General features: G+C 34.7%; 5 protein-coding genes across 5 annotated transcripts; all 5 read right to left on the bottom strand.

Annotated features, from left to right (window-relative positions):
- Positions 1–367: 367 nt before the first annotated feature.
- Positions 368–1,367, bottom strand: LOC662546 (endocuticle structural glycoprotein SgAbd-2). The gene is made up of 4 exons (XM_968636.5): positions 1,214–1,367; positions 958–1,121; positions 738–902; positions 368–679 (listed from the first exon to the last, which is right to left on the bottom strand). Exons 1-4 carry the CDS (start codon positions 1,226–1,228, stop codon positions 490–492), a joined length of 534 nt encoding a protein of 177 aa, XP_973729.2. The 5' UTR covers positions 1,229–1,367; the 3' UTR covers positions 368–489.
- Positions 1,368–1,455: 88 nt separating this feature from the next.
- LOC662578 (endocuticle structural glycoprotein ABD-4) lies at positions 1,456–1,920 on the bottom strand. The gene has a single exon (XM_968668.5). The coding sequence runs from the start codon at positions 1,893–1,895 to the stop codon at positions 1,515–1,517; it is 381 nt and encodes a 126-aa protein (XP_973761.1). The 5' UTR covers positions 1,896–1,920; the 3' UTR covers positions 1,456–1,514.
- A 2,551-nt stretch (positions 1,921–4,471) lies between these two features.
- On the bottom strand, positions 4,472–5,599 carry LOC662608 (endocuticle structural glycoprotein SgAbd-4). Its single transcript, XM_968695.5, has 3 exons — positions 5,444–5,599; positions 5,241–5,368; positions 4,472–4,998 (listed from the first exon to the last, which is right to left on the bottom strand). Exons 1-3 carry the CDS (start codon positions 5,456–5,458, stop codon positions 4,716–4,718), a joined length of 426 nt encoding a protein of 141 aa, XP_973788.1. The 5' UTR covers positions 5,459–5,599; the 3' UTR covers positions 4,472–4,715.
- A 3,230-nt stretch (positions 5,600–8,829) lies between these two features.
- Positions 8,830–10,899, bottom strand: LOC103313267 (larval cuticle protein LCP-30). Its single transcript, XM_008196114.3, has 4 exons — positions 10,754–10,899; positions 10,300–10,486; positions 9,409–9,622; positions 8,830–9,358 (listed from the first exon to the last, which is right to left on the bottom strand). The coding sequence occupies exons 1-4, from the start codon at positions 10,763–10,765 to the stop codon at positions 9,109–9,111; spliced, it is 663 nt and encodes a 220-aa protein (XP_008194336.1). The 5' UTR covers positions 10,766–10,899; the 3' UTR covers positions 8,830–9,108.
- Positions 10,900–13,794: 2,895 nt separating this feature from the next.
- Positions 13,795–14,894, bottom strand: LOC662675 (larval cuticle protein LCP-30). Its single transcript, XM_968759.5, has 3 exons — positions 14,778–14,894; positions 14,162–14,730; positions 13,795–14,115 (listed from the first exon to the last, which is right to left on the bottom strand). Exons 1-3 carry the CDS (start codon positions 14,784–14,786, stop codon positions 13,866–13,868), a joined length of 828 nt encoding a protein of 275 aa, XP_973852.1. The 5' UTR covers positions 14,787–14,894; the 3' UTR covers positions 13,795–13,865.
- Between the last annotated feature and the right edge of the window lie 789 nt (positions 14,895–15,683).

The raw sequence follows: 15,683 nt of genomic DNA, 5'->3' as shown, positions 1-15,683 counted from the left end.
CTATTCGGTTAAATAAAAGAAACCGACTGAACGCTGACATCGAACACCTTTTAACAAAAGAAATTTTCGTAGGTCATTAAAAGGTGAGACTGCTAAAAGTATGTTTTCAGAATTCTTCCACAATTTTTTGTATTCAGAATTAATTAATATAAAGAAGTAAATATTTTTTTTTGTTAAAACCAATTTAAACTTTACCTTAGCTTTGTTTAATTGAATAGTTTATTCGAAGTGTTATAAAATTGACTGCTCTAATTTATTTTATTATTGATAAATAAATGGTTGAATTGTACTGACTTTAACTAATTTTTTTATTAAAAACGTAGATTAAATTTATTCAAGTTAGAAAATAATAAATAAAACAACAAAGTCCATATCGTTCTTTTTATTAAGTATACGGCATGCGAGTACACTTAAGTGATTTATAAAAACATCATTCACGTTACAAAGTTCATGTAAACGTTTTTAAATATATTACATAAGTATCAGTTTTTAAGCTTGAGTTGCTTGACTAGGATTGCTTCCAGTGCTGGAAAATTGCTGTTGCTGGAATTGGCGTTCTTGATGCTGGAAAGTTTGAGGTTGCTGTTGAAAACCTTGCTGTTGTTGTTGCGCAATTCCTTCCGGAGCTTTGGGTATGTGGTCTCCTTCAGGTTGGAACCCATTATCATCAGCTATATACCTACGTTTATAATTAAAAAATAAATAAACTAGAAAGTGTGTTAATTATTTAAAACTACCTCACTGAGATTTGTTGGCCATCGGGAGCAGTGTAGGAATAAGCCCCTTGTATCACTTGAATATCACCGGTGTCTTCAGGGTTGTTGGGATCAACAGCTCGTCCTTCCGCCCCTTTTTTTACATAACCGCCTTGTTCGACATGGATGCCGTTACTGGCGTCGTAACTACGATTTATCATAATTAATATTTCATGACGTGTTTAAACACAAGTCTAAAGACCTGTAATTGAAGCTGCCATCGGGCCCCACAACTTCAGTTTGGCTCACTATGGACACAGGGGTTGTAGCACTTCCACTTTGTGGGTGCTGTTGGTATTGCTGTTGGGGGTTTTGTTGTTGTTGGGGTCGCGATAATGCCGGCACAATGAGAGCGAAAAGTACAATCTGAAATTTACAAATATTTGTTTAGTTGTAATGATTCAAAACATCGCGATAATTGCCGTGTTTACGCATTTACTTAAACAGTAAAAACTCACTAGAAGGTATTTCATCTTGAACTGTACTCGCACAAGTGCAACAACTGTACTACAATCAATCAGTCCATAATTTGGCTATTTATACTAGACATTATTTGTAGAACCTTTGGTAATGTTTCCCATAAAACGTGCTAACTGATGTAACCTCGTTAAAAATTTAATGCAAAGTAAATATTACACAAACAGTGTTACGATGAACAAAGACATTGGCGACAGATGATCTATCAATAGAAACACCAGAAACCGTTCAAAATGTTTATTTATTTTACAAATCACAATCAGTTAAAAATGCGTAACAAGTCTAGTATTTCCCATCTTTCGGGGGCGGCGCCGTCGCCAGATAATCCAAAGCACGGGCAATCAGTGGCGGGACTTGGGGGATGTGCTCTCCTTGCGGATGATATCCGTTCTCGTCAGCAGTGTAGGCAACTTTATAGGTTTTACCATCGTCCCCAGTGTATTGGAAATCACCACTGACAACCTCTCCAGCGTTGTCCTTGTCAAAACTCTTCAACTCCCCGATTTCTTGGGCTTTGGTTCCGTCCCCGGACTCATAACTGTAGTGAAATTTTCCACTGTAGTCAACTTCACTCTCCTGACTCACAATTGGGATAACTTCTTTTTCGATAGCTGCAGCTAAAGCAGCAGCTGCGAAACACACGACTAACACTAGCTTTATCATTTTGACAATGGCAATTTGGCTCCGGACTGCTATTTATACCGAGGGCCTCTCCTCAAATTTGTATTCCAATCACAAAAAATGTTGTTTTTTTGGCATAGCAAATTAAGTTTAGATTCGGAGATGATACTCTGTGTAAGAGCTATTTTTAGAAGTCAAAGGTTGGAACGTTCGCCAATTTTTTTCCCTAAACGTTTTAATCAAAATTTGTAAAACGGACCAGCCTTGGGTCTATTCTGGTCCAGTTTAATAACGCAAATTAGATTTCAGGCACCTAAACTGAAAAATTTCTAAAATCAATATTGCAACTGGTTTCAAATAAGTTTAATTACTAAACAAATATTTGCAGATCTACATAAATTTTCTGTTTGACTATAAAACTGATATACTTCCTGCTTCTATCATATAATAAATTTGTTTACCTAAAGACGTCGAAAATAATACAAAAAGATGCATATTACCTAATGCATCTGTTTAAATTAATAAACAAATTTGATTTATGACAAAAATTTGCATCTCAATTAATTTAGACAAATTATTAATAATTTAACTAGAAACGTTGCATACTCTACTAAGTAAAATTAAATTATGTATTTAGAATGGATTTTAGAAGATATTGGTGTGAGGGCCCGACTTATCAGTTACATAACACCGAAGAAGTCGTCCTTGCAAGGATGGTTTTAATTGACAGCCAATTCGAAACACGTTTAAGGAATTTAGAATAAATTAATCGTGGTTAGGTAAACCGCACATTTTTCTAAATCCCAGTCATTAATATCACCGTATCATCGTAGCCGAAGTTCAGGGTTAATTTCAGCTCTGACCCTGACACTCACAAACTGGTTAAATAAAATTTCAGTCAATCCGCAACACAGTTGTTGGGCAATTTGTCCGAGAATTTTTCAGTGAAAAATTAAAAGATGAAACCTTTCACGATTCGATAAACCACGTCCTAATTTAAATAGCATGATCCGTGACATGAAGGCGCGTTGATTTCGTGAATAATTCTCGGTATTTTTCGCCAAAAGCTTGACTATTTGAAAAAGTAATTAATCGCAACCCACTTTTCTAAAGTTGCGTCACCGCCTCATGTCTAGACACTCCTGGGGCGCTTTAAGCACAATAAGAAATTAGGCATTCATTTATGTTTAAAATTGTTGGCTTCCTGTAATTGTGTATGAAGTACGGCTTGTGTTTCGGAACTGTGTCAGATGCGATCTGGACGCAAAATTCACCTACAAGTGGGTTAAGCACACATCTCCATTACAATGCCGTTTACAAGATAAGCCTCAGTGAAAGTCTACTCTCCTTTCGACTCGATCCGTATTTTTTATAAATTCGATAAATCATCCAATTTGTCGAAATTAATCAGTGGCTGTTTGTTAGAATTGCGATTTCGGGTCATTATTGATGGCGAAACTAATTAAGACGGCTGTCGTTTGTGTACAAATTTGTTTAATTGCACAAGCTTAACATTGAGCGCAAAACATATTGATCTAAGGTGCAATAAGAGGAGACATCTATTGCACATAAACTATACTTTCTATTTATAGGAAGACGATAAAGATGTCTCTCGATGTTAAATTTTATTGTGATATTAGCAAACAATTGTATTTTTGTACGTAAATATCAACAAGTTTTGAGTTTTATTTCTGAAACTGGGAAAGGCGGAATAGAGATGTCATGGGTTCGTGTCTTGCTCTGTCATTAAAATATTGGATTTCCTAGTCTCGAAGCGTGATATCGAGATTACCACCGCGATTTTCTTAACGAATTGGCTAAATAATTGCCGCTCATATCAAATTTATCAAAATGATGAGTGTTTGCTAAGACTTAGCTATTTATAAAATCGCGGTCATGAATAACTGCTACCAGCTCATCTGCATTACCAACTATGCGTACTGGGATAATCAAACGTTCTTCTTATTAACATTTTTACATAACTTTCTTCACGTAATAAAATATATTTCGCTGAAACAGCAAAAATTTAGGTATTTTTATTTTTTTGTATTAATCTGTTGGGCACGAAAGTATGCATCATTGCCAGAGGGAAAACGTCTTAGACACAAAGATAACTCTTCGCTTCATTAACTCTGTACAATAGTCTTGAAGTTCGACATAAAAACTAATGGATAATTGCCTTTTCCAAGGTAAAATTCGATCTAATTGTGAGCATAAAGCTCTATCACGATTAATCGGTTAGGAATAATCGGTTAAGGTTTTCTCGTTAGGAAAGGAAAGATGTGACTTAGTAAGTTCAATTTTTTTCTCGTATGATGGCGTTTTAATGTTGCTAAAGGAAATTCAATTTTTGCACACGTGCAAGAATATTATTATATAATGATGGCAATTAAAATAAAAACAAAGCATTTATCCACATTCTGGAATTAATTTAATGGCTTTGTAGTGTAAATAGCAATAAAAATATTCTCCACTCTTCGTAGTAAAACTGATCTTTGTGTCACCTCCGTGTTTACAAACACGCTGAGGTTTATTAATTAGTTACAGTTGAAAGGTTAAGCTTTAACCGCAAACAATGTTTTAGAAATATGGAATTACCAAAGCGAAATAAAAGCCGATTGTCAAGTCTTGCACGTAATAAAGCATTTATTTTTCTGAAATAGTATAATACATAGGAGATAAATAAAACAGAGAACCAGATCGTAAGCAGTTAACCGTCGAGGATTGCTGTCACCGCGCTAAATTTCCGTTGTACCTTGCATCCGACAAAATATGTACATCGTTTATTACATAACTTATCACAGAAACTTATTTAATGATCATATCCAAGGTCGACAGCAATGCACAATTGTTATTTGGGGCCTATTTTCGCCTTCCGGCTCGTTCGGTGGTGGACGGCTGGGACGCGATCCAGTCGAGCGCCCTCTGGATGTTGGGCGGAATGGGGGGCGGCGTGGGCAAGTGCGCCCCTTGGGGCTGGAAGCCCCCTTCGTCGTCCGCAACGTACGTTATGGAGATTTGGTTCCCCTCAGGATCCGTGTAGGAGTAAGAGCCCTGGGCCACCACCGCATCCCCGTTTTCCGGGTCCTTGGACTTCTTCAAAGTCCCGGTCTCCTGGGCTTTGATCCCGTTTTCCGTCTCGTAACTGCAAAGAAATTGCGTTATCCAGTTTCAACACGGATTCCACAAATGACATTTCCATACTATAATATAACAATGTTGTGTGATAAGCATCTTTATGCAATTTTGAGCTTATTATTTTCTGGGATTCAACGAACGACCTTTACTTTCTCCGGATTTTTCACCCTGAATCCGCGAGATTTGCGATAGTTTTACTGGTTTTCGTGACATGCATGTCGTGCACTTAATTAACTTTTTTGGGGTTACCTCCATTCGTAGCCACCGTCGGGTAAAATATCGTTGGTCTGGCTTATGATTTTGATCTCCTTGCCGGGGGTTTGCCCCACCTGGGGGGCGCCGCTCGCCAGATAAAGCCACGTCGACAAAAACAAAACCTGGGCCCAAATCAAAATTTTTAAAATACTTAATTAAACCAATACAGTCGGAGTAAAAGTGGTGGATGCACTTACGTTGGTCCAGTCCATGGCAAGGCGGTCACTAACCAATTGACAACAAAACAATATTTAAAACACCGATTGTTGAGGCTTCTTCTATTTATACTACCACATGTATGTGTTGGGTGTTATTACTTCCCCCTTCAATTGCATATCGAAGACGTTTATTACAACATTTGTAAATGGCATCATGCTGCGTCTTCCCACATCGTTCTAATCTGTCATTGTTTACCTAGAAGTGCGAATATTCGCCTGGTCCATTGGAACTCACTGTACGCAGTATATTTTACTTTTTTTCTAAACAATGTGATGAATCTTTATGTCGTTTTACTGCTGTATTTCATTATCGATGTTAAGTGCATGATAATGGCGACCTAAGTCTTTTCAAACGACCGAGAATATGAGGGCAAATTTATTGAAACAGATACGACAGCGATAACAATTCACAATCATGCAAATCAAAATGATTCAATTAATTCCCCCCGAGAAACATTTTTATGCTCGATCATCTAATCGAGAAAAATTAATTATTACTGTGATAATATCCGGCTATTCCAAGAATTTTGCAACCTTGGACGTTTTCAGAATACGGATGCTGTTCCAAAGGAGCGATTTTATCAAAAATTCTTACGGCATGAGTAAAAACACTCTAATTATCTGGGATAACATTGACTTTTAAGCGGACGTGTTTTAACAAGTCGTGAAACGACAAAATGACACCTAAAACTCTCGCAACCAATAATTAAGCTCAGTTTTTAAATTTTTCTCCGTTTCTTAATTTATGGCTAATTAAGTCGTTAGGGTGAGATAATATTCAATTTTTTAAGCCAAAGGCATGCCACGTTACATGAAAGCTCATACACACCTTAAATGTCGTAAATAAGTAATCGCAATGTAAAAATTTGAAATAAGTCATATTGTATGCAAGATTTGAAACGATGATACCATTAGCAGAAACCCACAGAAAGATGGGTGATGGGTGGGTGTATTTTTACACTTTCTCGAGTGTTTTTCTTTTCTTTTTGTTACCGGAAGAGAACCGACAAAATAAAGTAAATAATATTCAAATTATGCATAATTATTTAATGCGATTTTACTTACAATAGATAACACCTACATTGTTCACGCTTTCGATAAATCAAACAGCCCAACTGACGAAAACAATCGGTGATAAATTATTATTAGTCTTGGAATGCGAAATAAATAGTAATAAAATTGTCACTGGACTTTTTCTATTGAAAATCTATTGTTTTTCTCTCACACTTTCCTAGCCCAAATTTACAATTGATTCGACTGATTCGCTAAAACTTGGATAACCTTTAAGTAAAATTAGATTAATTCAAGAATCTGGAAAGTCATGTTCTGTAATAATTTTGAGGTCTGGTTTGCAAATACGCGTAATTTGTAATTTTTTAAGTGAAAATCGATTGGTGTTAATGTGGCCGCTTGATTTGCAACGATCCGACCGACAACAAATGCATTATGTTTAATAAATTAAAGATTTAAAGACTTTAGGCTGGCACCAATCTTGGTTGCACAATTTTCAGCATTTCTCTCTCCAGTAGTTGCTTCTTTAATGCTTTTTCGTTCTGTGAAAAGAGATATGGAAAAAGTTAACTGTTTCCACAAAACGTCTTCCAAGAAATTGCTTTAATAACAGAGACAGGTGATGGCATTGACATTTATAAACGTGACTTATTAGCTTCAGAGCGGGTAAATATAAACTCTTCAGCATTCTATTATCGGTAATCGTCATTTTATCAATCTTGGGAATCAACGCGTGAAATTATTATGTCACATTGTAGATTAGTGGGGATCAAGTTGGAGAGAAAGCTCGCGAGTTTGTTAATTTACCGGTACTTTAAGCGATAATTGATTTTTGGTGCCGTTGGTATTAAATTTGTTAATTCTATTGTAATCCGTTTCGGGTAAAAACAATTTGCATTCTTCAGATAATTTGATGGTTTTATTGTGGCTGATATTTAAGAAATTTCAGCGATGCCTTATCATAATGATGCACAACAACGAAGGGGATAGCAAATGTGAAGGTCCATCTTTTTGATATTTAATTAAAATAATATTCTCTCAATTGTAACATCTATAATAAATTAATAAAAATTTCCCATGAGTGGATGTAATTACCAATTACATAAAGCGAGTGATTTTCAAGGTCTGAATTTTTAGTCATCTTCGACTTACAAAATACGTGAAAATGGTTTTCGTTGACATTTAGCAGAAAATAAAAATTTCTCCCATAATGAAGTCTTGATTTACACATAGGTATAGGTACAGAATACATTACTAACGCTGTAGTTGAACTTTTATTAGTTTTATTTTTATACGTGCATAAATCACATTTTTTATTTCCTTTTCTGTTTGCTACTTGTAGCCAGAGGCGTACAATATTAATTTAATTTTGAGAAACAAAACTAAATTACGCAATTTTGTTTCATTTAATTCATGTGTTGCTTTAAACAGTTTGTCAGTCTCTAATCTTAATCTAAATCTAGATAACTACATTCTCGTGGTAATGTGTTTATATGATAGTTTTATTGCTTCAGGATGCAATAATGTTATGCAAAATTTCATTCTGCTCAAGAAGAGTTGGATACCCGTAGAGCTAACAACTTGACACAGCGTTAAAAATTAAATGTGAGGATCAGTTGCAGCATGATTGGTATTAATTATTATGATTAAGCGTTATATGTGTTTATAAATATTTATGCGTTGGAAATAACACTACTATAGAATGTGAGTTATAAAAGTACGCAGGTTAGGTAATAGCAACGTTAGGTATATCAAATTTATTAAAAATCACAAATGGTAAGTACTTACTGCATGAGTCACACTGCATCCAAAGCGCTTAATATTATGCAAATAAAGAATTCTAAAGTGGACTCAATCGTAATAAAACCAAATTTAATGCAAATTTTGTAATAAAATAGTACATGAAAGTAATTATTATAAATATTTTGCAAAAAGACACTGAACAAAAAATGTATACCAATCTCAGAAATTTCAACAAAAAAAATCGCTCGTAGTAAAATAAATGGAGCAAAAATCATTCGTATTTTCAGAAATCTCGTTAAGTAATGGTCAAAACATACTCAAAAATTAACAAAAAACCGCTGGTTACTAGAAAAAATTAGGCAAAAGCTTTTTGTAAAAAAGTGTAAGCGAAATGCAAAATAAATTCAAAGCGAGTTATAATGTAGGCGACTTTCAAGCAAATCTGTTAAATGAATTGCCTATACTGGAGATATAAAACCTGAAAAAGCTTTTCAAATAATAAAGAAATAAGTAATAATTCAGTTAGATTATATTGATGTGTATTTTTTAAAACGTTCTACATTTTTTATAATTAAAACAGTGCAGAATAGGAACAGAAATAAAAATATACATTATTAAAACTAGAATTTTATTTTATTTCATTTGGGTATACATGAAGAAATTTTGAGATCACAGAGAAGGAAAGACATTTTTAAGTAAATTGTTGTTCCAAATTGCCTACAGTAATACATTAACATGAAATAGTCTAAATGAATTTGAAAATGAAATGGCATACAATACGTATTTCTTAAGATTGAGCAAACTATGATTTGGTCTTTATACACAAAAATTACTCCAAATACTGGTCAAATAAGTCCCTTTAATAATTTCGCCCTCGGTAATTATTCACATTAGATTTTATTTTGCGCTCTGTCCGCTTCCAAAGCTTTCAGAAGTTCCGCCGGAATTGGTGGTGGCGTAGGCAGATGATTTCCTACAGGAAAGAATCCATTTTCATCAGCTGTGTACTCCACAGTGTAGACGACATTGTCAGGGCCTGTATATTGATAAAAACCCTTAGCTCGCATAGTTTCAGCATCAGTGCCCACATTGTGGAGCTTTCCTGATTCTTCAGCTTGAATTTTATTTTCGGTTTCATATCTACAGAAAAAAATTAAACCGTTACGATTTTTTACAAGTTAATAACTCACTCCCAGTGATAACCGTCAGTATCGACATCTCCTAGCTGCCTTATAATTTTCCACTTGCCCTCTTGGTGGTTTTCGTAAGTCTTTAGAGGCTGGCGAGTTGTAGGTGGGTAAGTGGAGGGCCGAATGGTGCTACTCCTTGCAGTTCTCACGTCTATCACAGGCTGGATTACAAGGCGAGGTTTTGTGTTTGAAGTCAACAAATTGCTGCTCACTCCTACAATTTATTAATTTGATGTAAAAATCTAAACATTTTGGCTTTCGTTACTCAGTTTAATTAGGGCTTAAGTGTCAATTACAAAAATTTTATTTTTGGACTTGCTGAAAGCAAACTTAAAAAAAATTAAAATATAACTTTAAAAGTCACGATCGTGCAGAGCGTAAGTTGCTCGAAAGTGGTTTAATAGATATCATCCAAGCTAAAAAAGGACTGTTGATTAATAAACATTTTTATAAACTTAAGTCGTGTCTTAAAAATAAAAATAATGAAGTACTATGGTAATGCTGAACGAACTCAGTTCAATTTTTTTTGTGGTTTGCTTCAGCATTATAATCACTTTTAATTTTTTATTTTATTTTTTGGATTAAACTAATTTACAAAATTTAAAATACCAAATTAACATGACTGGTTTTCTGTATTTTATAACTTTATGTATGATAACAATAATTATTATAAAAGGAATATTGGTTTCAGGGCACTTCGAACTCCAATTTGCATAACATACCATTAAAATACACTTTTAACACAAGACCAGATTTGCAATTCGTATTTTAAATTCAAATTTATTCAATATTCTACTGCAATCATCACCAATTAGATAATAGACTTAGTTTCTCCTCAATTCTCGATTTTGTTTAACACAATTTTTTTTATCTAAATCACCATTTTATTACCATTTAATTGGCCACTGTATCTCCCAGTACCGTCATCCTTGTACCCTCCGGTTCCATCATGAGTGTACCTTCCTGAGTAATCAGGAATGTATTGTCCTTCGTCGGTCGGAACGTATTGTCCTGAATTATCAGGCACGTATCGACCATCCTCAACAGCCAAACTCAGAGAAAAGGCGCAGATGATCACCTATTAGATAAGAGATTAAAACTAATAAACACTGGCTAAAAACTCGAAAAATCTTAACCAACAACGTAAGTTTAACAAAAATAAGACCGTAATTAATCAAAATTGAAAATTTGGTGGTGCTTTTTTATAATTCCTTGGCTAAATTAAGTGTTTCTCCTTACCGGCGTGCGTTCCCATAAATTACAAGAAACTACAATCACGAAACGTCAAGAAATATGAAGACCTATTACTTATCTCAAAAATCCATCCCACTACCACCTCACTTACCAGAACTTTCATTGTTGTGGTGTGGTGAGATTCACTGTGTATTATGAAGAACTGATCGCCATCAAAGTTTTCATCGCTTATATGTAAAGTATAGGGTGTGATGAGGAAAGATAGGGATGTAGCTCAACCTACTCACCAATGTCAAGATTGCATAAAGCATTACTAAACCAGTTTACCTTTTGTCGATCATGTATCATCTCAGAGACATCCAATAGAAAATCGCACATTCTTACGATGATAAGACATTATTCAAATTTAAGTGATAGGTGGAGCTCAATTTTTTTAATTCAAATCAGATTAAAAAATTAATTGCTCTAATTCATCTTAGTGTCCGCCCACTTATTAATTCCAAGTGTGATTTTTTTTTATTTTTTCCAATTTTCCAATAACTGATCCATAATTTGTCACTCCTTTCTCCACAGACATTTAGTTTGATTGTTTGACATTACTTTAAAGGTGGCATTAATAACGGTGAGAAAAAATTAAAACGTGGGCTTTTGGACCGTCTCCCTTAAATAAATTAAAAACAAAACTTTCTCCTAAATAATTTATTTATTTTGTCACAAGTTGTTACCCAATGTGAATAAATATTTAGTAAAAAATCGAATCAATTGTGTTTTACTGATTAATTCGATAATAACCCTCGTGACTCCACAACTCTATTATTACGGTGTTGCAGCGATTAGATGTTAAGATCAGTTATAATAAATCCTCTCCAAGACCTGGCAAAAATTTTGACATTCAAGCGAACATTTTTCGCCTGAATAAGGAACTTTATTCGTTTGCAAATATCGGCATAACTCAGGAAGAAATATTTCTCCTGCTTGATGGGACATGTTCTGTTAGCGATAATTTACTATTAACTTATGCAAGGTGACAGAATAATCATGTCGGAGTTCTCGATTCCATTACTATGATCTAAACAAAGATGAGCAAGAATGTGGGTTCGGTTTATGCATGTTTACTAATTTTGTTCTATGGTATTTAGTTCATGAATGGCAAGGTCAATTTGCATTTTGATTTATTCGAACATAATTGAATTTGATCACAATGCGGACAGGAAGCGGGAAATGCCATTTAAATATTAAATATTGATCCGATTTTATCTGCAAATACCAATCATTGGGCCGGATTACGTGGCAACATTTAAGTGCAAGGACGGTATCAGTGCCAAAATTGTACAATTCGGTATGAAATACTTTAGAAGCTCTCTCGAACAATGGTTTTAATTATGTAAACAAACAACGATTATCATACGGAATCGATAAATTGCATTGGGAAACGACACTAATGTCAGCAGAATTGGGTCGCTAGTGTTTATCTTCAAAATGAGATTGTTATTAGGAAAAATCTCAAATAAGGCAACATGCAATAAAGTCACTGTTCCACTTATTAGTACAATGGAGGCGTTTGGATGAAAATTCTGACGATTGTCGCATAATAAGCCTACACAAGGATTCTGAGAGTGAAAATCGTAAATTGTGAAAATTTTCACTTTTGTTTAGGAAATGTGGCCTAAAATGGATATCACCGCCCTCACGGTCTGCTTACTCTTATTTCAAGTCAAGAGATTTTATCTTTCAGAACAATACACAAGTGAGATATTGCGAGCATTCAGAGAATTTTTGACTAACTTGTTAAAAATTGCATAAAATTACGAATTGATATTGGCAAATATTAAAAAAAGCAATACGTTGTTAGAATATACTCGTAAAATGTATTATGTATAAACACGCAGGTACTGTTATATTGATTTCTTTACGCATATGGACTTAACAATGTTATAAATTAAGAACTAAATGTGTAATAGAGACGATTGATTTATGGACAGGCGCTAATTGAAGCAATTAAGAATCATTGGAATAATAGGAACTTCTTTGAGGTATTTTTATTGTAGAAGTGAGTGCGTTGTGGCTGTAACTAAATACGCAAATTTTCTCGCAAATTTCGGAAAAAAATTTAAGCAATTTTTTCGTCAAACTTGAAAAGGGGCATTATATAAGGTGAGCTTAAGTATTTGCTATTGATTATTTATTTATTTCTTCTATACACTTGATTTTTTCTGCAATTCCTTATAATTAAAATTAATTGATTAATTATATAAGAAAGAGTAAAAAAGTATTAAAAAAATTCACATGCATAAAGAAAAACAAATTTCTAATGCTCTGTGCAAAAGATTTCTCAATGAAGTGAATTCCTGTTGATTTTCTCACCTAAGATAGGCTCACATCGTTACAAGCTTGTATTCTAAGTTGTCTGATCAAAGTTTCAATAAAATTTACAATTTTTGCAGTTAAAAAATATGTTTTTTAAACTTTTCCGTAAAATCTACTTCACAAATTTGTAGTTTTTTCAGATAATTAGAAGAACATTTAATAATTCTGGAAGAATATAGCTAATACGTATAGATCGATGTACTTTTAAAATTATTACAAGCTTCCAATATTTAGTTTAAAAAAATATTCTTACATATTTATCATCAACAAAAAAGACCTATAACAATGAAATTTAAAATCTCTGATGACGTATCACATTTTTCCAACAAATAATTTAATCGAAACTTTATGATAATGAAAATTGTGGAGGATGTGTATCTAAACTTAATGAAATTGCAAAATGCACATTTGTATTTAAATAGCCCCTGTTTAACAATAATAAACAGAATTAAACAAGTACAATATTTTTTCATTTCATGTAAATTAAATAAAATGTGATATGTTTATGGAGGTAAACACGTTCAAAATTAAAAAGTTATAACATTTACCTGCAACTTATCAAAGCTGATTATAATTGTTACATCAATAAACGCCATAATTATTAGTAATAATCATGCTTAACATGTGAACTTCATGATCTTTATTCATAAATAATATCAATCGCAAAATTACTCTCATTACTTGTCAGATTTTAGCGATTATGCAATTTCGTGTTTGTTTTTTTCAGTATTTATATTATCCTGTTCGTCTTAATTAAGCAATCTCACCTTTAAACTGTTCAGAATCGAGGCGAATCTTTGCATTTATTAGACATTAAAGAAAACATTTCTTAATTCTTCAACAAAATCTTTATTAATCCTAACGTTATATACACAGTATAAGTATTATCCAAAAAATTACAACTCTCCAATGGAGCGTTGGTAGTCAAGTGATCGCAGAATAGCTTCCGGGATTGGTGGAGGGGTGGGCAAATGGGCTGCACTGGGCACAAACCCATTTTCATTGGCCGTATAATCGACACGATAAACCACATTATCGGGTCCAGTGTACTCAAAATAACCACTGGCTTGCATGGCTTCATTTTGCGAGCCCACATTGGCTAACCTGCCTTGTTCCTCGCCCAAAATCTTATTCTCAGTTTCATACCTATACAAAAAATTACAAAAAAAATCTTCAAAAAAAAAACACCTACACATAGTGATAACCATCAGGTTCGACTTGTTCTTCTTTCCGGATGATGGCATAATTCCGGTTATCGTAGTACCCGGCGCCGGAGCCTTGCACAGGGGTGGCAACATACCCTCCGGATCTGGCTCCGGTGACTACTGCACCTCCGGACACTCCGGTTCTCGTTCCGGTGATGATAGCACCGCCAGCGGGGGCGGTTCTCACCCCGGTGATGATAGCACCGCCAGCGGGGGCGGTTCTCACCCCGGTGATGACAGCTCCGGTTCTGGGGGGTTGTGCCGAAACTACGAAAGTGCCCACACGTCTAGCACCGCCAACAAAGCCGCCCCCGCTGCCTCCACTGCCCCCACTGCCTCCGAATTTGTCGGCTTGGTGGACGTATTTTTCGTAGCCGCCGCGGTAAGCCCCGGAGTCGTCCGGTCTGTAGGCTCCGCTGTCGTCCGGGTGGTAGGAACCATCATCCCCGCCGTTGTAAGCCCCGGAGTTGTCCGGGTAGTAGCGCCCGTCGTTGATGTCAATCTGGCGAGGGGTTTGGGCGAGGGTTAAAGCCACAAAGGCTGATATCACAATGATCTAGAACTTGAAATTAGGGGAGTTTTGACGAGGTTTTTGCGACTTACGGCTCTCATGGTGACAGAACTGAATGTGAAAAAGTTGAGCCGGATAGTCTAGTATTTATACGAAATGACCAATGTGGCATTTATGGGATTTTTATGCGTTGGTTTATAGAATCTCATAATTATTCCCCCTCTTCTTATTAAACTAATTCATATGGGATCATCCTTAACAAACAGTGGTCTTCAACAGTTTTCGCACAGTTGGTGGTTCACTTGATTTATTTTTAAACTTGTTTAAACAATGGGACTGTGTAATTTTTTATTTGGAAATGTCAAGACTAATACTATAAAATAACTTTTGTTGACAGTTTTTACTAGAAAATAAATTATTTCGTGGCTTTGTCCGGGTGCAAAGATCTTTGATTTATGTGGCAAAGGCAAATAATTAATTTTTTGCCGAATATTTCGAATTGCAGAACTTTTGGCAACGTCTGATTAAATGTCAACAAAAAGGCGGTAATATATTTTCTAGTTCCATAAAGTGCATATTATTGTAACCGCTTTACATGTTAATATTTTATCCAACGACAAATTTTGATTTCGACATGATGTTGCATTTTTGAATCCATCACTTTACTGGAGGAATCTTTGGGAAAAATTTAACCTTCTCTTGTTCACTTTCCGGTAGTGTTCAGCCTTTAATACTATTAGTAGAATTAACGATATTTATGAAACCATAATTTTATTATTATTGGAGATGCAGGAAAGTTCAAGAGCCACATTTAATTAAGTTTAAATGCAAGATAAGTTATAGGAGCTTAGCTTGTGTCTCATCAACAATAAAAAATAGATTGCTACAGGTTCGAAAATAATGACATCCTCATAACTCTTATGAATAATCCTGCGGTTCTGACCCAAATTAGAATATTAAATGTCAACTAAATAGTTAAAATTCATGAAGAGGTCTCG

Source organism: Tribolium castaneum, chromosome 5 (genome assembly GCF_031307605.1).
Source record: "Tribolium castaneum strain GA2 chromosome 5, icTriCast1.1, whole genome shotgun sequence".
Lineage (NCBI taxonomy): Eukaryota > Metazoa > Arthropoda > Insecta > Coleoptera > Tenebrionidae > Tribolium > Tribolium castaneum.
Note: the sequence above shows the minus strand (reverse complement) of the source record. Positions and strands in the feature narration are given on the sequence as shown.